Source organism: Geotrypetes seraphini, chromosome 4, assembly GCF_902459505.1.
Source record: "Geotrypetes seraphini chromosome 4, aGeoSer1.1, whole genome shotgun sequence".
In the NCBI taxonomy this organism is placed as follows: domain Eukaryota; kingdom Metazoa; phylum Chordata; class Amphibia; order Gymnophiona; family Dermophiidae; genus Geotrypetes; species Geotrypetes seraphini.
The window spans coordinates 326,155,650-326,176,317 of NC_047087.1; the positions used below are offsets into that span (position 1 = coordinate 326,155,650).

General features: G+C 46.5%; 1 protein-coding gene across 1 annotated transcript in view; it reads right to left on the bottom strand.

Moving 5' to 3' along the window:
* The window catches only part of CTBP2 (C-terminal binding protein 2), a 244,084-nt gene that overhangs the window by 115,421 nt on the left and 107,995 nt on the right, over positions 1-20,668 (bottom strand). The window contains exon 5 of the mRNA XM_033942987.1: positions 14,639-14,853. Within this exon, the coding sequence (XP_033798878.1) occupies positions 14,639-14,853 (215 nt within the window). The remainder of the gene's footprint in view (positions 1-14,638; positions 14,854-20,668) is intronic.

Below are 20,668 nucleotides of genomic sequence, written 5' to 3' on the forward strand. Positions count from 1 at the left end.
TCGTTTGAACGTGGAACCGTTGTTTCAGGCCCTTCAGAATAAATTACAGCTGTGGGGACCTCTCCCCTTTTCGCTCCTTGGTTGGGTGCATCTTTACAACATGTTTATCGTCCCCTGTTGGCTATATGTCTTTCAGGTCCTTCCCTCTTTACCTGTCCTCTTGGGATGAAAGACGATTAGTTCGATTGGTTCAGAGTTTTCTCTGGTCTGGGAAGCGGCCTCGTCTGCCTTATCAGAGGGCAGCGACTCCCTGGTATAGGGGTGGTTTGGGTTTATTGAATATCCGTTACCTGACTGTTGGTTGTGGCATGCGCCATATTAATGACTTTTTCCGGGGTACTTCAGTGTTCACTAATAGTCCTTTAGAACTTTTCTGTTTTCGCTCTTCTCATTTTAGTGCTTATCTTCATTCTCTTCCTTCTCTTGTGCCTGAATCTCTCACTGTGAAAGTGCTCCACCACCCCTTGCAGAAGGTTTGGCGTTGGGTCTGTAAATTTCACGCTCTTTCAGCTTCTGTTACTCCCTTTCTGCCTCTACGTTTTAATAGCTCATTTTTACCTGGGATTGATGGGCTGAGTTTTGTTCGGTGGGAAACCGGGGGCATTCATTATGTATTTCAAGTGGTTGATGATGATGGGAAATTAAAACCTTTTGCACAACTGCAAGCGGAGTTTGGCCTCCCCCAATTGATTATTTTGCTTATATGCAACTTCACCATTACATTTCTTCTTTACCCTCTAGATCTTTGGATGCCTCTTGTCATGAGTTGCTTTCCACGGCATTCACTATTGGTTCTCAACACCCAGTCCCACTTAAATTCCATCATCGCCACTTGAAGGAGGAGTCCCCCTTGTTTAATCACTCTGCTTTACGGGAGGCCTGGGCTCGTGATTTAGCTGTAGATTTGCCAGATGATACACTGTTGCAGGCTGTATGTAGGTTGTCCGCCCTCAGAAAATATACCACTTTTTGGGAACAACATTATAAATTAATCTTTTGTTTGTATATCTCTCCAAAGAGGGCTTATTTATTCCGCCTTCGTGAAACTGCTGCTTGTCCCCGGTGCAGTGCTTCTGAAGCGGGCTTGGGACACATGTTTTGGACTTGCCCCAATGTTCAGGCGTATTGGAATGCTGTTTTTGTTTTTGTGGAACGCATTTGGAAAATTACTGTTTGCAGCTCCCCTTTGCTATTGTTTGGATCTATTCCACACTATTTCACCCATGTGCGGGGAGCTGTGGCTTTCCTTAAATGGACTGTCTTGGTGGCCCTGAAATGTATTTTACTACAATGGCTTGAAGATACTGCTCCCGATTACTCTCTTTGGCGATGTCGGATGATTACTCTCTTGATGTGGGAGCGAAGGGATGTGTTGGACTTTTCTTCTCCACCGGGCCGGGTTTTTCAGCACACTTGGGAACCCTTTTGGACAACGATAACCCCACTGGCCAGAAGCCGTTTTCTGAATTGTTGACTTTCTGTATTTTGTTTCTTTTATTATGCCTGATTTCCCTGATTTTTGTATACTTTTGGATAGGTTGTATTTGGAAGAAGGACCCTGGGGGGGGGGGTTCTTTATTTTATTTTGGGGAGGTTTGTGTTGGGTGGGGTTTATTGGGTAACTTTGTTCTCAGCAATTGAATTTTGTTCTCAAAAAATTTTGAGCGTGCCTTTACATGGTTTGTTTCTTGCTGGTTGGTTTTGTTATGCTCAATAAAATACATTTGAATATAAGATCAGCAACAGGCTGCCCGGTATCAGCAACAAGTAAGATTGGCAATGCGGTGCTCAACACAAAACTTCCCCTCTGACACGAACTGCCCGGGCGGAAACAGGAAGCTGCGTCAGAGGGAAGCTTTGTGTTGAGCACCGCATTGCTGATCTTACTTGTTGCTAATACCGGGCAGCCTGTTGCTGATCTTATAAGTGCCGTTGATGCCGGAGGAAGGGAGGGGGGCCCGTAGCCAATCTTAAGTGGGGGGGCGTAGCCGATCTTAAGTGGGGGGAGGGCCCATAGCTGATCTTAATTGTCCGGGGCAGAGGGCCTTAGCTGTTTCAAAAAAAAAAAAGGCGATGTGAAGGGAGACGGTAAGGCAGCTGCAATCTGCCCTATTAAGTGCCATTGATGCCGGAGGGATGGGGGCATTGCTGCTCTTGGGGGGGTATTTCTGATCTTACTTGTCCCCGTTTGAAAAAAAAGCAGCAGCATAGGTGAGTGGTGACCCGCAAAGGTGAGGGGAAGGGAGGGAGATGGGCCTGGGGTAAAGGGAGAGAGAGAAGAGGCAGATGATGGAAGTGGGGAGAGAGAGAGAAGGGGGCAGACAGATATCAGAGAGAGCAAATGCTGAATGGAAGTGGAGAAAAAACACATTCTGGATGGAAGGAGGGGATAAAGAAAAAGGGCATATACTGGATGGGGGAAGAAGAGAGTGAGATAATGGAGGGGTGAAGGAAGGGGGTGGCAATCTATGGATAGACACAGTTAAAAAAGGGAAAATGAGGAATGAATAGTAAGAGAGAATTTAATTTAGACAAATGCAGAAAATAGAGAAGAGAGAGATGCCAGAGCATGGGGAGAAAGGGGGAAGGAGACAGAAATATCAGATCTGAGTGGAGGAAATGAGAAGAGAGGGGGAAGGAAGGAAAGATGGAAGGAGAGAGATGCCAGACAATGAGGGGAACAGAGGGAAATAGATGGATGCCAGACCAAGGGGGCAGGGGGAGTGCAGGAGGAGAAATGGAAAGATGGAAGGAGGTTGGTAGACAGTTTCTGGAAGGTGCAGACAATGGATGGAAGGAAGAAAATGACAAGATGAGGAAAGCAGAAACTGGGAGACAAAGGTTGTTAGGTGCCATCAACTTGTGCTCGAGTCCTAGTCCAATATTAGATGAATTTTGGAGAAGAGCAAAGAATATCAAAACCCCCTTTACCTTTGCTTCATCGACTACATCAAAGCTTTTCACTGTGTGGATTACAATAAACTTTGGAGAACACTATTGCAAATGGGAAGACCCAAACACATAATTCAGCTGAAAATCAGCCTAGGGGCCCTCGAAGAATTAATCCTGCCCTGATCCCCATGTTTTTTTTCAATGTGTCCAGCCATCTGATTGCAGGTCACCCTCTTTGCCTGGTTCCTTTGATCTTCCCAAACCTAATGTCCTTCTCCAAAGAACTTTCTCTTCTGACAGTGTGACCAAAATAAGGCAGTCGTAACTTCATCATTTGGGATTTGAATGACATACCTAGTTTCATCTCTTCCAGATCGATCCTTCTCCAGCACCAAGCTCAAATGAGTCAATCTTCTTTCTATCTTGTTTCCATAGTGTCCAGCTTTCATATCCATAATTGACCACTGAGAAAATGAGTGCATGGACAAGTCTGATCTTTGTTTGGAGTGTTATTTCCTTGCCTTTGAATACTTTGTCAAGAGCCTTCATTGAAGAGTGACCAAATGCTATTCTGTGGAGTATTTCTTCCGTTAGTTGCTTCTTTGTCTACAAAAGAGCCAAGCTACTTACAATGCTTCAATATCCTCCACTCTTCACAAATAGGCTTCAGGAAAAATCATAGCACTGAGACGGTGGTTGTAGCACTAGGAACATAAGGCAATGAACTACTAAGCAAGGGTCACAGTGCAATCATAATCCAATTTGACCTAAGCAGTGCTTTTGACCTAGTAGATATAAATCAAATGTCTGATATCTTCAGTGATTTCAGATTTAGTGGCCCAGTCCTCTCCTGGTTCCAAGGCTTCCTAACCACTGGGCACTATGCTGTACGTAGGGATGGTAAACTTTCTGACAGCTGGAACCCGCCCATTGGGGTCCCCAAATGATCCCTACTTTCACCATCAATGGTCAACCTTCTAATGCAATCCTTGTGAGCCAACTTAGCTCTCGCATTAATGAAACATTTCACTTATTCAGACAACATAACGATCATGCTACCTGTAAGGGCTGCATTAGCCAACACCCTCACCACTGTCTAAAAATGTGTCTACATCTTTGAAAACTGGATCTCAACCCACCACCTCAAACTAAATAAGAACAAAACCAAATTGCTTTGACTAGGACCTTCACCTGACCCATGTTACACTCTAAAGATTACAGTAGATGACACAGACTTTCCATTAGAATTACAATCCCAAATCTTAGGAGTAGAAATTGATAACTACCTTCCATGAAGAGCCATGTACAATCAATAATAAAACAATCTTTTCTTGTAATGATAAAACTAAGATCCATCAGAAAATACTTCAAATCAGAGGCTTTCTGAATGTTAATACAATCCCTAATCCTATCTCAGCTAGACTACTATAATATAACACTAGTTCTTTGCTCTTGTGATAGAGTCCAGTCCAGGTTTACCGGTAACTCTGTGCACATTCACCCACTCCTTCACACAACACTTTAAAAGCTGCAACAAAACTTTTATTCTTCTCTAGACCTAAGCCTGTTTCCTCACAGGCTCAGGAAAAGCAACACAAAAGCACATAAGCATGGCCTCTGCCGAGTCAGACCATATGTCCATCATGCCCAGCAGTCCGCTCCCGCGGTGGCCCCCCAGGTCAATGACCTGTAGTGATCTATTACTCAAGAGCATTGTGTCTTGTATAGTAACCCTCTAATTGTACCCCTGGATTCCCTTACCCCTCAGGAATTCGTCCAATCCCTTTTTGAAACCCAAAACCGTACTCTGCTCAACCACCCCCTCTGGAAGCGCATTCCAGGTGTCCACCACCCTCTGGGTAAAGAAGAACTTCCTAGCATTTGTTCTAAAACTATCTCCCTTCAATTTTTTTGAGTGTCCTCTAGTTCTTGTTGCCCCCGCCAGTCTGAAAAATCTGTCTCTCTCTACCTTCACTATACCCTTCATGATCTTATAAGTTTCTATCATATCCCCTCTAAGTCTCCTCTTTTCTAGGGAAAAGAGCCCCAACTTCTCCAGCCTCTCAGCATACGAGAGGTTTTCCATGCCCTTTATCATTTTTGTCGCTCTTCTCTGGACCCTCTCGAGTATCGCCATATCTTTCTTTAGGTACGGCGACCAGTACTGGACGCAGTACTCCAGATGCGGTCGCACCATTGCCCTGTACAGCGGGAGGATAACTTCCTTGGTTCTGGTAGTGATACCTTTTTTGATAATGCCCAACATTCTGTTCGCCTTTTTTGAGGCCGCTGCGCATTGTGCTGCCGGTTTCATTGTTTTATCCACCAAAACCCCCAAGTCCTTTTCTAGGTTGCCTTTTCCCAATGTCATCCCCCCCATCATGTAGTTGTACATCAGGTTCCCTTTCCCTATGTGCATAACTTTACATTTCTCCACATTAAAACTCATCTGCCATTTATCTGCCCACTCACTCAGTTTGTCCAGATCCCTTTGGAGTTTTTTACATTCCTCTACAGATCTAACCTTACCGGAGAGTTGTGTGTCATCCGCAAATTTTATAACTTCACACTTTGTCCCTGTTTCCAAGTCATTAATAAATATATTGAATAGCAGCGGTCCCAGCACTGACCCTTGTGGGACGCCACTTGTGACCCCTTTCCAGTCAGAATAGTGTCCCTTTACTCCTACCCTCTGTTTCCTGTTTGCCAACCAGTTTTTGATCCATCTGTGTATGTCCCCTTCCACCCCGTGGTTCCACAGTTTCCTTAGAAGGCGCTCATGAGGTACCTTGTCGAAGGCTTTCTGGAAGTCTAGGTATACTATATCTATGGGGTCACCTTTGTCCAAATGTCCGCTTATCCCCTCGAAGAAGTGCAGTAGGTTTGTTTGGCAGGATCTTCCAGTACAGAAACCATGCTGGCTTGTTCTCATCAGCTTATTTTTTTCTATGTGCTCACTGATACTGTTCTTGATCAATGATTCGGCCATCTTCCCCGGAACTGAGGTCAAGCTGACCGGTCTATAATTCCCCGGGTCGCCTCTGGTTCCTTTCTTGAAGATAGGTGTAACATTTGCTATCCTCCAGTCTTCCGGTATTACCCCTGTTTTCAGGGATAGGTTACAAATCTGTTGCAGTAACTCCGCTATTTCGTTTCTAAGTTCTCTTAGTATTCTTGGGTGAATTCTGTCCGGGACTGGCGATTTGTCAGTTTTTAGCCTATCTATCTGTTTGAGTACGTCTTCGAGGCTTACCTCCATGCACGATAATTTTTCCTCTTGGTCCCCCTTGAAGAATTTTTCCGGTTCCGGAACATTGGATGTGTCCTCTTTTGTGAAGACCGACGAGAAGAACGTGTTTAGTCTGTCCGCCACTTCCTTTTCCTCCTTTACCACTCCTTTCCTATCCCCCTCATCCAGGGGTCCCACTTCCTCCCTCGCCGGCTGTTTCCCTTTCACATATCGAAAGAAAGGTTTAAAGTTCCGTGCCTCCTTTGCAAGTTTCTCTTCATATTCTCTTTTTGCTGTTCTGACTACGCGGTGGCATTCTTTTTGGTGCATCCTGTGCTTTTTCCAATTTTCCTCAGTTTTATCCTTTTTCCATGTCCTGAAGGATTTTTTCTTATCTCCTACCACCTTCTTAACTTCTCTTGTTAACCATGCTGGGTCCTTTGCTTGATTCTTTCTGCCCCCTTTTCTAAATCTGGGTATATATCGGCTTTGCGCCTCGTTCACTGTGTCCTTAAAAAGGGTCCAGGCTTGGTCCACCGTCAGTGCCTTTCTGGTGTTGTTCTTGAGTTTTCTCTTTACCATGTGTCTCATGGCATCATAGTTCCCTTTCTTGAAGTTGAACGTTGTTACAGTGGTTCTCTTCCCCTTTGGCATACTTAGTTCCACTTTGAATTGGATCGTGTTGTGGTCACTGTTCCCTAAAGGTCCCGCTACTTCCACTTCTTGGGCAGGTCCTCTCAGCCCATTAAGGATTAAATCCAGAATAGCTGCCCCTCTCGTTGGTTCTTTGACGAGCTGTTCCAAGTAACAGTCCCCTACAGCCTCTAGGAACTCCAATTCCTTTGAACAATTGGAAACTCCATGGCTCCAGTCTATCCCTGGGTAGTTGAAATCTCCCATAACTATGGTGTTAGCGTTTTTACATTCTCGCCTCAACTCAGCTCTCAGTTCTTCATCTATTGCTTCTGTTTGTCCGGGCGGGCGGTAGTACAGCCCCATCTTTATCTCGGTTCCCTTTCTTCCTGGTATTTTAACCCATATTGATTCCAGTTGTTCATTAATTGTTGGTGTGTCCACTCTGATCGATTGAATTGTATCCGTTACATAAAGTGCTATTCCTCCTCCTTTCTGATGTGTCCTGTCTCTTCGGTAGAGCTTGTACCCTGGTAGTGCTGTGTCCCATTTGTTGTCCTCGTTCCACCATGTTTCCGTGATTGCTATGATGTCTAGGTTCTCATCTTTGGCCCTGGTTTCTAGTTCCCCCATTTTGTTTGTCAGGCTTCTTGCATTAGTGTACATACAGTTTAAGTCTCGATGGATTTGTTTTCTTGTTGGTTTCCCTTGCGATCCATTTTCCTTTCTGTCCCCTTCTTGTTCTGCAGACTTTTGTTTATTGTCTCTCTTGTCTTCCTCCTGTGGGGCGTGGTGTGTTTCTTCATTACGTTCATTTTCTTCTTCTTGCCCCTTGTTGACTTCCCCATGTAGTAGATTCCTCCTATCCCTTTCCTGATTTGTCTGGCTCTGCTGGTATTCCATTGCTTGTTTGACGTTGTTGGTGTCTTCCCTGCACTTTCCCCACTCAGTATCCTTTTGGGATACTGTCTTCCGAATCATCAACATCTGGTTGACTGTCGGCTTTCCCCTTCCTCTCAGTTTAAAGCTTGCTCTATTCCTCTCTTGATGTTGCTTGCTAGTAGTCTAGTTCCCGCCGTGCTCAGGTGTAATCCATCTCTCCTGTAGAGCTTGTTCTTGCCCCAGAACGTTGTCCAGTTCCTCACGAATTGAAACCCCTCTTCCTCACACCATCTCCTCAGCCAAGCATTTATTGCTTGTAGTTCCGTCTGCCTCTTCACATCAGCCCTCGGTACTGGTAGGATCTCCGAGAACGCTATCCTCTGTGTCCTCATCTTCAGCTTCCTTCCCAAGATCATGAATTGTTCGGTGAGTGCCTTCCTGCTGTAGTCTCTCCTGGCTACATCGTTCGTCCCGACATGGACCATCACTGCCGTCTCTTCCGTCTCTGCTCCCTCCAGGATCCTTTCGATTCTGTCGATGATGTCCCTGGTTCTTGCTCCTGGGAGACAGGTCACCAGCCGATCCTCTCTCCCTCCTGCTATGTGACTGTCCACCTGTCTCAAGATCGAGTCTCCCACCAGGATTGCAGATTTCCCTTCTTTCAGTCTCCGCTGTGGTCGCATATCAGTGTCTTCGGTGGCACTCGTTTCTTCTCCCTCTAGGTTCTGGTAGGATCCTGCTTCTTCCTCCTGCGAGTACCCTCCATGGGATCCTTCCTTGTTCATGTCGGATAGCTCGTGTCCTTCGCTCAGCTCATCCTCCTTGTGCGTGCTATGCTCGGGTTCTTCTTCTACTCTCCTGTAGGCATCCTCAATGAACTTCTCAAGTTCCTTGACCTGTTCCTTGAAGTGCCTCTCTCTCGTTGAGTAATCGGCTGTCAGGAATGGGTCTTCTGAGATGTAGAGTCCCTCTAGTTCCTGGATCCTGTGCTTCAGGTGACTGACCTCACTCTTCAAGCTCTTCAGTTCCTGACATCGTTCGCACACATACAACTGTCTCCCCGAGGGGAGATAGTCGTACATGTGGCAGTCCGTGCAGAACACTGGGAAGCTCAATCCCTGGGCTCCTTCAGCTTCCATGCTTGTCCGCCTTCTAGAGGTTCGTATGCTCTTTGCTTGCACACTCACTCTTGATTCTGGCTCTTCTTGATTCTCTTTGTCCTCTGCTTCCTTCCGCCTGTCCTGTTCTTCGTAGCCCTCTCTGCCTGTCAGAACCTTTTTGCTTGAGTTTGTCTTTTCTTAACCCTCCACCACTGCCTTCAGCTTTTGTGAGTTCCCTCTGTTAACTCTTGGGTTTGTCTCTTTTATCTGTCTTCTGTTCTTACTGCTACACTCTTGTGCTCTCTGTGCCTGTCCTTTATCTGTCTTCTGTTCTTACTGCTACACTTCTATGCCCTCTGTGTCTGTCGCTACTCTTTTGTTTTGTGTGGGTGCGGCCTCCCTGGACCTACCTGTTTTCCTGTCTTCAGTGCCTTCTGTCCCTCTTGCTTCTCTTGTCTGTATGCGGCTTTCCTCCTGTGCCCTTGTTACCCTTTCCCTGTGTGCCTGCTACCACTTACCGTGCTGCCTCTCTTTGTGTTCTAGGGTGTAGCGGTCTGGCTCTTCTTACGGCTCTTCGCAAAGGCGCGCGCCGAACGGCTGTGCGCCGCTGGCTCCCTTCCTGTTAAGGGAGTCCGGCGCCGACGCTGGTGATGACGCGGTGCGGGTGGGCGGAGCTAACTCTCGCCGCTACCCGCTCCTTGTTCCCACCGTGTCCTGCTTCCTCCTGCTTGCCTACCTCTCTCCCAGCTCTCTCCTCCTCAGCTACCGCCTGCTCTGCCTGCCTCCACGCGGTCTAGCATTAATACAGTTCCACATTCCAGCCTTTATCATAGGCTTTGAAAATGGACATCTTCTCTCCTGGGTTTGTGGACGTCGTGCCCAAAAGATCCATAATATATTCATGCCCAATTCTGAGTTCCACAATATATTCAAATTATGAGGTTGACTTACCTTAGCCAATACCTTTAACATCCAAGTCTTCAATCCCTATAGCAGGCTTCTCACCCTGCTAGATCCCTGGACAACTGTCCCTCCTACCTTCTCTCCTTTGCACCTGAAGTAATCATCACGTGGATTACCAAGTTCCTAAATTTGCATTCTAAACCAAGGCCAACTGCCGGAAAAAAAATGGGAAAAATAGATATCAAAACTACCAGAATCACAGATGTCAAGTACACTAGGGAATCCCTCTGGGTGAACCTGGCCAGAGGCAGGGAAAAATGCCTGTATCTTGGTGTAGTATACAGACCTCCAAAACAACTGGAAGACAAAGACTCTGAATTAATTGAAGACATAGAGAATATCACTCTACGGGGAGACGCTGTTCTGCTAGGGGACTTCAACATGCCTGACGCAGATTGGAACTCATACTCAGCAACAACCAGCAGCAGCAGGAGACTGTTAACATCCATAAAGGGAGCACAACTCAAACAAATGGTATTGGAACCCACTAGGGCCCAGGCGATCCTGGACCTGGTACTCACCAACGGGGATAGCGTCTCGAAGGTCTCGGTAGGAGATATGCTAGCCTCCAGTGACCACAACATGGTGTGGTTCTACCTCAGGAAAGGTTTCCCTAGATCAAACATGAAAACAGAAGTACTCAACTTCCGAGGCACTGACTTCAAACGCATGGGAGATTTCATCCACCGGACACTGCAGAACCAAGCTACGACCGATGATGTGGAAGCTATGTGGTCATCCCTGAAATCTACCATACATGAAGCAACAAGCCTCTACATTAAATCAGTACACAAACGGCGGAGAAACAACAAACCCCAATGGTACTCCGCAGAAATCCCGCACCTCGTCAAGGAGAAGAAAAAAGCATTTATTTCCTACAAACGAACGGAGACTAGGGAAGCTAAACTAGAACATAGGGCGAGGTCTGCAGCGGTCAAAACGGCAGTCAGGGAGGCCAAATTTCGAGTGGAAGAGACTCTGGCAAAGAACATGAAGAAAGGGGACAAATCTTTCTTCAGGTATATTAGTGATAGGAAAAAGAACTCAGACGGAATAGTACGCCTTAGAAAACCAGATGGGAACTGCGCAGAATCAGATTCCGATAAAGCAGAACTACTGAATGAATACTTCTGCTCGGTCTTCACCTGCGAGGCACCGGGGCACGGTCCGCAGTTGCAGGCAAGACCCAGCGTGGAAGACCCGTTTCAGAATTTTGAGTTCACACCTGGCGACGTCTACTACGAACTGGCAAGACTCAAGGTGAACAAAGCCATGGGATCGGACAATCTACACCCCAGGGTGCTCAGTGAGCTGCGTGATGTCCTGGCAGAACCGCTATCAGGACTCTTCAATCTCTCCCTAAGTTCGGGGAGAGTCCCCATAGACTGGAAAACAGCTAACGTCGTTCCACTGCACAAAAAGGGTTGCAGGGCAGAGGCTGCAAACTACAGACCGGTGAGTCTCACATCAATAGTATGCAAACTCATGGAAACACTAATCAAACGTAAATTAGACGCAATCTTGGATGAGGAGAATCTACGGGATCCCTGTCAACACGGATTCACCAAGGGTAGGTCCTGCCAATCCAATCTCATCAGCTTCTTTGACTGGGTAACAAAACAGTTAGACTTGGGAGAATCCATGGGCGTCATATACCTAGACTTCAGCAAAGCTTTCGATAGTGTCCTGCATCACAGGCTGTTGAGCAAGATGAAATCAATGGGGCTGGGAAAAACACTAACTACATGGGTCAATGACTGGCTGTGGCAGACTTCAGAGGGTGGTAGTTAACGGTACCCTCTCTAAAACATCGGAGGTGACCAGTGGAGTACCGCAGGGCTCAGTCTTGGGCCCGCTCCTTTTCAACATATTCATAGGTGACCTAACTCAGGGGCTTCAAGGTAAGGTAACATTATTTGCTGACGACGCCAAACTATGCAATATAGTGAGAGATGGCAATTCACCCGATAGTATGACACAGGACCTACATTTGTTGGAGCTTTGGTCCTCGACCTGGCAGCTGGGCTTCAATGCTAAGAAATGCAAGATCATGCACCTTGGCAGCAGAAATCCGTGCAGAACTTACACCTTGAATGGAGAGACCTTAGCTAGAACTTCAACAGAATGAGACTTGGGAGTGATCATCAGCGCAGACATGAAAACTGCTGATCATGTGGAGAAGGCTTCATCTAAGGCAAGACAGTTGTTAGGTTGCATCCGCAGGAGTTTCATCAGCCGGAAGCCTGAAGTCATAATGCCATTATACAGAACCATGGCGAGGCCTCATTTGGAATACTGTGTGCAATTCTGGTGGCCACACTACCGAAAAGATGTGCTGAGAGTAGAGTCGGTGCAATGGATGGCCACCAGGATGGTCTCGGGGCTCAAGGATCTATCGTAAGAGGTAAGGCTGAAAAATTTGCGGCTGTACTCACTCGAGGAACATAGGGAGAGAGGAGACATGATCGAGACGTTTAAGTATATTACCGGCCGTATCGAGATGGAAGAAGAGATTCTCTTTCTCAAAGGACCCTCAGCCATAAGAGGGCATCCGCTCAAACTCAGGGGTGGGAAATTTCATGGCGACACCAGGAAATATTTCTTCACCGAGAGAGTGGTTGATTCTTGGAACGAGCTCCCGGTGCAGGTGATCGAGGCAAACAGCGTGCAAGAATTTAAGAGCAAATGGGATGCCCATGTGGGATCCCTTAGAGGGTTATGCCAAGGGAACCTGTCACCAGGAGTGGGATCCCTAGGATAGTAGACTTGGGGGTGGGTCAGTAGAGTGGGCAGACCTGATGGGCTATGGCCCTTATCTGCCGTCATCTTCTATGTTTCTATGTTTCTATACCAATACCTAAATCACCAAAAGCAGATCTCATCATAGAACAACCCCCCCCCCCAATCATCTGACAGCCCTATACCTGCTGCTGCAAAATTGGCAGGAGGGAAGACAATGCCCTCCTGCCTACAGTGCCGCTTGCTGAGAATGATGGGCCTTCCCCCTCCCAATGTATCTTGGGAGGCATTAGATCTATAATTAGTTTCAGATCTAATGGTTGTTGAGAGGTCGTTCCAGGCTTTCATATCAGAAAATGTGAACATTGAGTGGAATACGTATTTATACTTGAGGTTTTTTGTTGTGGGGAGATTCAACTGTATCTTGTTGAGATTTCTAGGTGAAGCAGACCATGCCGAGAATAGGTGAATTAGTGGTGTAGCGGAGCTTCCGTTGAGTATGTGGTGCATAATGCAGGATATTTTGAATTTTATTTGCGATGAGACGGGTAGCCAGTGAAATTGTTTTAAGTAGTTAGAGATCGAGTCGTAATTTTTTTTCAGCTTGAATATGTGTGTGGGGTTATTCTATGATGTCGGTTAGTGTCAGATGAAGTGGGGGGCAGAAATGTTGGTGGATATCAGGGGGAGGAGTGTAGGACTCCATGGCTCAGCTGATCCTAGCAGGGGGAATCCCTATCAGCTGAGCCAGTAGGAATCTCTGAAACTAGCTCAGCTGATGGGGATTCCTCTGCAATCAGACAAGGTAGCTGAGTACATCTACAAAACTTGCCTTTGTGCATTTTTCATGGGGACATTTTTATTTTTGAAAATGGCCAAAAAAGATGGAAATAGAAGAAAAAAATCTTGGGGGAGAGGGAGACAAATTTTAATTTTAGATATATTAGTGATAGAAGTGAAAAAGTGGTATTGTCAGACTTACAGGTGATAGGGAGTAATATGTTGAAACCAAAGAGTGGTACTGTATAACAAATATTTCTGGTTTGTGCAATATGGTAGATACCCTGAAAAATATGCATAGTGTGAAGAAGGAGCTGGCAAAACCTAAAGAATGGGTGATGTGAAATATATCTCCTGCCCACTTAAATCACGCTGAGCAGTACTTAACCAAGCTATGCTGCTGAATATCAAATCTGAATAGCCATATTTTAGGTAGGCTGGAGAGGGGCATTCCAGACCTGAATGTTGGGGAAGAGCTTGCAGTTAAGTGGGTGCTGACAATATACAAGTCAGCACCTACTTAGCTAAGTGACAAAATAGGACCACACAAAAAGCAGTCTTAACTTTGGTCACTTAGCTATATGGGATATTGGCCAGCACCACATAGCTATCAGTGATGTCTTGCCTGCTACAAACATACTCCCTTCCTCTCCCCTCCATCCCAAACCCTCTTCCAACATGACCAGCCCCATCCTGCCAAACCCTGCCACCATTACAAATGCTTACATCCCCTATTCCGTTTCCCTCAATACTAAGCCCCCCTCCCCCAAGATCTACCTTTACTTCCCTGATGGTTATTGGTCTTCAGATCAGGAGAGAACCACACTTGTTCCTGCCTTTAATAGCTGAAGCTTTATAGTGGTGGCTATGACTCTATAGGTAGTTTTGCAGTACTACCTAGAAAGGTCTGCCTTCCATATATGGATGGCTGACCTCCAGTGGTAGTACTGCAAAACTACTGCTAGAGTCTTGGACACCATTTTAAAGGTGCAGCCACTAGGGGCAGAAACGAGTGGTATTTACTTCTGTCCCAATGACCCTATCGACCATCAAAGTTAGAACTTGGGAGTGGGACCTACTGACACAAGAGGAAGGGGGGCCCTGAAAGGAGGACTGATCATTTTATGCAGGTCCTGGCTAATATTCAGCCAGGACCCGCACAAGTCCAACTGAATATTGGTTAGGACCCACATAAATACAAATAGCAAACTGTTGGCCAGTTAGCCTGGATAGTCAGAGTTAATGCCTGCATGGTCCTGGGCCATGCAGGCATAGACTATCTTGGGCTAATTTAGCTGGCCATTATCAATATTTTAAAAAGCCCAACAAATTCTGACCGTTGCCAGCTAAATGTTGGTCTGTAAAATTCTCTGTCTCAATAGCGAGGGATCAGTATAATGAGAGGAGAATGTGACATTACCTGTTTAATAGTAAAATCATTGATGAGGTGGTGGTTGTTTTCATTCAGGTTACAGTGTAGGGATACACAATCACTCTGGTACAGTAGGTCCTGGAGAGTATATACTCTCTGTACACCCAAAGACCTATCCATCCCATCCTGCATGTAGGGATCATAGACAACAATACTGAATCCAAATACCTTCGCTCTGACAGCAACCGCTTGCCCAGAACGCCCTACAAGAATAAAGAAAATATAGTGTACAGCACTGATTCCACACAGGTTTTCACAGATATTCCACTCAAGTCTACTTAGGTGACAAAAACCATATAGAAGTTTGACTTCACCGTTCATTACTTTCATAGCTAACCCAATGGCTGAGTCCTTTTACTGCCACAGTATATATCAATTGGATTCTTGCTAGAGAATGACACGGGAACAAATTTGTTCCTGTCCCCGCAGGAACTGAGTACGCGGATTTGCGTTATGTCCCAACATACAGGGTATTTCATGCTAGTAACTCATACAGAGACGTAATTTAATCAAAATAATATTTATTCAATTTATATCCAATTAAACTTGAGGTTAAAATCAGAATTAAGATTAAATTGCATTACATTTATTACCAACTCTGTAAAACATTCTGTGTGTGAGGGGAGGGGGGGGAGAAAGGAATATACCCCAGATCAAAAGCTGATGCCTGCTTATGCACTCTTGAAATGACCAGTAACGTCATTTCCATCTTCCAATGTTCAATTAACACGTCACTGTAAAAAGGTTGGACTTATTTGAACAAAGGAATTCCTTTTGGCTTTTATAGATAACATGCTTAAAGAAAACTTTTACAAGATTATATATTCATTTACAGGAATTTCTGAATATGCATAAAACATTATAATATACTTAAAGAAACTCTCTTATCCAGTATCCTTAAAAGGTTGAATCAAACAAGTTCTCTGACCATGGGATAGATTCACTAAGCCTACCGATCAAGTCCTGACCATTTAGCGACCCCTTTGCGATCCAATTTTCCCTCCGATCCGATTCACTAACCTCTGTCCCAATCATCCTACGATCCGTGCATGCAAATGAGGGGGAACAGCATTCAAATGTAGGCAGGCAGCAATTCACTAAAAAAAAAATGAGGGACACTGACAGGGTTGACTGATCCAAAAATAAGATACTGTTGAGGACCAGTCGCTCAGGTCCTTTCCGACTGCCCTGCCTTCTGCCATCCTGCTCTCTGCCCTGCTTCTCTGCTCTCTGCCCCGTTCCTACTTCTCTGCTCTTTGCCCCGATTGCCTCTCTGCTTCTGCCCCGAGTCTCCTGATCTCTGCCTTGAGTCTCCTGTTCTCCTGCTCTCTGCCACGATCGCTAACCTGCTTCTGCCCCAACTCACCTTGCCTTCCCCTGCAGCGCGAGTCCGTGGTTTTAACCCACGGTTTAAAGCAGGTTAAAACAGGGGCTCGCAAAAAAGTATAAAACATGAAAAGTTTTCTTTTTGCATCTCTGCTTGCCACGGATGGCCAGCGCATGTGCAGACCATCTACAGATGGTCTGCACATGCATCAGGATCACTTGAGAGTGATCCGTGCAGTTGGTTGAGGGCGTGAATTGATCACCCTCATTTGCATGATCCAATCCGATCTGGACCCTTAGTGAATCTAGCCCCATGTCGTAAGCTGACAGTCTCAGGTTTCACAGACACACTAAAGAAAACCCATGCACCCAGAAGCCTCCTTAATGAGGACTAGGACAAGAGGTCATGGACTGAAGCTGAAGGGGGACAAGCCCAGGACAAATACCAGGAAGTTCTGCTTCACACAGCAAGTGGTGGACACCTGGAACGCTCTCCCGGTGGAGGTTGCTGCGGAACCCACCGTTCTAGGATTTAAGGGCAAGTTAGATGCACATCTCCTCGCAAGAGGCATAGAAGGATACGGGTGACTAAGAATTTGCAAGGTTACACCTGGCTGGGCCTCCGCGTGGGCGGATCACCGGACTAGATGGACCTAAGGTCTGATCCGGAGATGGCAGTTCTTATGTTCTTATTTACCATGTTATTTCTCTGCCTCCTTGGAAAAGTAGCTGACCTTCTATATCCTGGGCCTCTCAAAGACTGGAGTCTCCATGGTAACAGTGTCCCTGGCTTTAACTTAACAATTTCCATATGTTGCCTCTCAGGAGCTCTCAAAGTTTTTGAATCTTATAAATATAAAGATTTTAAGCTAAATATAAGCATTCTATCACACATTTCATTTGCACCTGGATCCAGGGAACACTTCAATCACATGCCACACTCATTTCTATCACATATATGATATTATTATGAAAACACATATCTTTAGATACAGACTGTCTTGCTCAAAAATTTGATGTCCTATATCCAGTGGCGTACCAAGGGGGGGGCGGGAGGGTCGGTCTGCCCCGGGTGCCAGCCCTGAGGGGGTGAACCGGGCCTTGCCGTTCAGTCCCCCACCCACCCCCGAAGGACCGCTCGCCCCACTGACCTTCCTGCACCACCTGTGAAGCAGCCCGCAGCAGGATCGCGACGTCAGCATCCCTGAGCTGCTTGGGCGCTGCTTCCTGCGCCGCGGTCCCACCCCTCCTCTGACATCAGAGGAGGGGCAGGACCGCAGTGCAGGAAGCAGCGCAGGGATCGCTGACTTCGCGATCCTGCTGTGGCTGCTTCATAGGTGGTGCGGGGAGGCCAGGGGGGGCGAGCGGTCCTTCGGGGTGGGTCGGGGCATCAGGCCTTCAGGGTGGGGCGGGCGGGCAGGCAGGCAGGCTTTCAAGGGGGAGGGGGGTGACAGGCAGGCAGGCAGGCCTTCAAGGGGGGACAGGCAGGACTTCAAGGGGGGGGGGACAGGCCTTCGGGGGGGTGCAGACCTTCAAGGGGTGCAGACCTTCAAGGGGGGGCAGGCAGGCCTTCAAGGGGGGGACAGGCCTACAAGGGGGTGGGACAGGCCTTCAAGGGGGGGACAGGCCTTCGGGGGGGTGCAGGCCTTCAGGGGAGGGTGCAGGCCTTCGGGGGGGTGCAGGCCTTCGGGGGGGGGTGCAGACCTTCGGGGGGGTGCAGACCTTCAAGGGGGTACAGGCCTTCAAGGGGGGGACAGGCAGGCAGGCCTAAAAGGGGGGGACAGGCCTTCAAGGGGTGGACAGGCCTTTGGGGGGGTGCAGACCTTCAAGGGGGTGCAGGCCTTCAAGGGGGGGACAGGCCTTCGGGGGGGGTGCAGACCTTCAAGGGGGGACAGACCTTCAAGGGGGACAGGCCTACAAGGGGGTGGGACAGGCCTTCAAGGAGGGGACAGGCCTTTGGGGGGTGCAGGCCTTCAAGGGGGTGCAGGCCTTCAAGGAGGGGGACAGGCAGGCAGGCCTTCAAGGGGGGGACAGGCCTACAAGGGGGGACAGGCCTTCAAGGGGGGGACAGGCCTACAAGGGGGTGGGACAGGCCTTCAAGGGGGGACAGGCAGACCTTTAAGGGGGGACAGGCCTTTGGGAGGGTCCCTGGTTTAGAAGTACACGGAGGGAAGGGGGTGTTCAAAGAGACGTGCATATGCCAAACTTTGGGGGGGGAAGAAATAATGGGTCTGAAAATAGAGGAGAGGGAGAGAGATGATATACCATGGGATTTAGGGAGGGAAGGAACAGAAAGGGAGAGAAATTGGACACAAGGGATGGTGTGGAGGAGGGATAGAGATACTGGATAGGAGGGTAATTGGGAAATGAAAGGGAGAGATGGTGGACTCTGGGGTGGTGGGGAAGGAGGGAAAGATGTCGGATGAAAGAGTAGTTAAGAAAAGGTGGATCTGTGGAGGGAGATGAAAAAAAGGAAAGATACCAGACTTCCTGTGGAAGGAAGGGAAATGGAAAGGGAGGACAGAGTTGGCAGATGGATGGTTAGCATGCAGAAAGAAGAAAGAAGGAGACCCCGGAAAGCAAGTTATCAGAAGAAAACCAGAGCCTTGGACCAACAAGATTTGAAATATAACCAGACAACAAAAGGTAGAAAAATTAATTTTATTTTCTGTTTTGTGATTATAATATGTCAGATTTGAAATGTGTATCCTGCCAGAGCTGGTGTTGGACTGCAAATGTGAGCTAGGATTTAACAGAGAGAGGAAAAGTCCTTTTTGTTTCTTTATTTTATTTACACCACAGCGCCAGTGTGATTAGGAGAAGCCAAAGGGGGTGAAAAAGCTATAAAACCCACCAGGAGTTTTGAAAAAAATCACCCAACTGGGCAGGAAAATCGAATTGAAAAACCAATTCAATAGGCTGAATCGAATCAAAATTTTTTTTCCTGAATCTGGCAGCATTAGTTTGCGCTACTGTCTTAGACTTTAGGACCTGGGATTGGGGAGAGATGGCATCCTCAGTACTTTATAATGCAAGTGAAACGAGGATTTGGTCAGACTTTTGAAGGGTCTGCAGAAAAAAAATATTGTATAGGCCGGGGACATGAGACAGCAGGAAATGGGAACTTTTCTTCCTTCTATTTTTGTGAATGGAAAGGCTGAGGATGTCAGAGAGTTCAGTTAAAATATGTGCTTTATAAGAAAATATAATAATGTGTTTTATAAAGTTTATAGCATAGCTGGTCTACTCAGTGAGGTGTTCCTAGTGGTGGTGGTGGCAGCGTGTCAATGTGTTGAGAGGAAGAGGTGGTCTGGGAAATTCTGCTGAGCAAACTACGGTCCCATTTCCACCCCCCAGTTAGTCCACTCCACTCAACTGGTTCACACACTGAGTGGGTCTTTGGGTGTTGTTTGGGATCTCTTCCAGTGGTTTATCAGTATCTCCTTCTGGTCCAAGGAAGGAAACTTTGTTATCCTTAGCATTGACCTACAGAATATGTTTATAACAGCGCTGCTTGTGTGGCATTAGGCTATGTAGTGATCGAAAGAAAAAAGCAGACCTTTGCACATTTTTGCACTATATGATGGGTGTATGAGGAGATTCACATTTCCTGCACAGCTAAGTCCATGTGAAGTTACCTTGTGCTGTATTTGACATCTAGCAAGGTCTCTGTTTGAAAGGAAAGATCTAAACTTAAAAATGAAGTGGCCAGAAGTTATGGTAAAAGCAGATAGTGTAGCTGGTTTTAAGAAAGATTTGGACAAATTCCTGGAGGAAAAGTCCATAATCTGTTATTAAGACATGGGGGAAGTGTCTGCTTGCCCTGGATCGGTAGCATGGAATGTTGCTACTCTTTGGGTTTTGACCAGGTATTAGTGTCCTGGATTTGCTACCATGAGAATGGGCTACTGGGCATGATGGACCATTGGTCTGACCCAGTTAGGCTATTCTTATGTTATGTTCTCATCTCTAGGGGCCTTTGTTTTCACTTCTTATTTTAATGTATTTTTTTTCTGGGAACTTATCAGTGTTTTTTATAATGGGAACAAAAATGGAAGAGAATTAATGTGTGTGGGATGAGGGGGTACCTAATTTCTTCAGCTAAATAATTCAATCCACTTCAAACAGACATAGGAGAACTCACGCACCATTCACACACCCTCCAACCAAAAACACTGTTCAACAACCTCCTAGCCATTTGAGCTGCACCACTCGACCCCCAACTCTACAACCAATTGACATCGACCACAGACTGCAAAACCTTCAAAAAGAAATAAAAACCCTTCTATTCAAAAAACACATAAAACCGAACTAACACAATCAGAACTGTCCCAAATATCACCTGCAACTACTCCATATGTACTTCTGATGTCATGACAATTCAGACATAATTTATGTTATGTTATGTTTGGAATATAAGAAAATTTTCACTGCCTGTTTCTATTCTGACCATTTATTCCGTTTCATGGTCATTACAAAAAATATTTTTTTACATGGTGGGGGGGGGGGGTATCAAAAAATGATGGGCCCCGGGTGCCACATACCCTAGGTACGCCACTGCCTATATCTCTTCCTTACCATTACTAGGCTAAAGAACCATCTGGCATTAATTAAGCCATGAGGGTTTCAGGCACGAAACTGAAATGTTTTAGACAATGATAAAGGAGAAGAACAAAGAATCCTTATCATTTT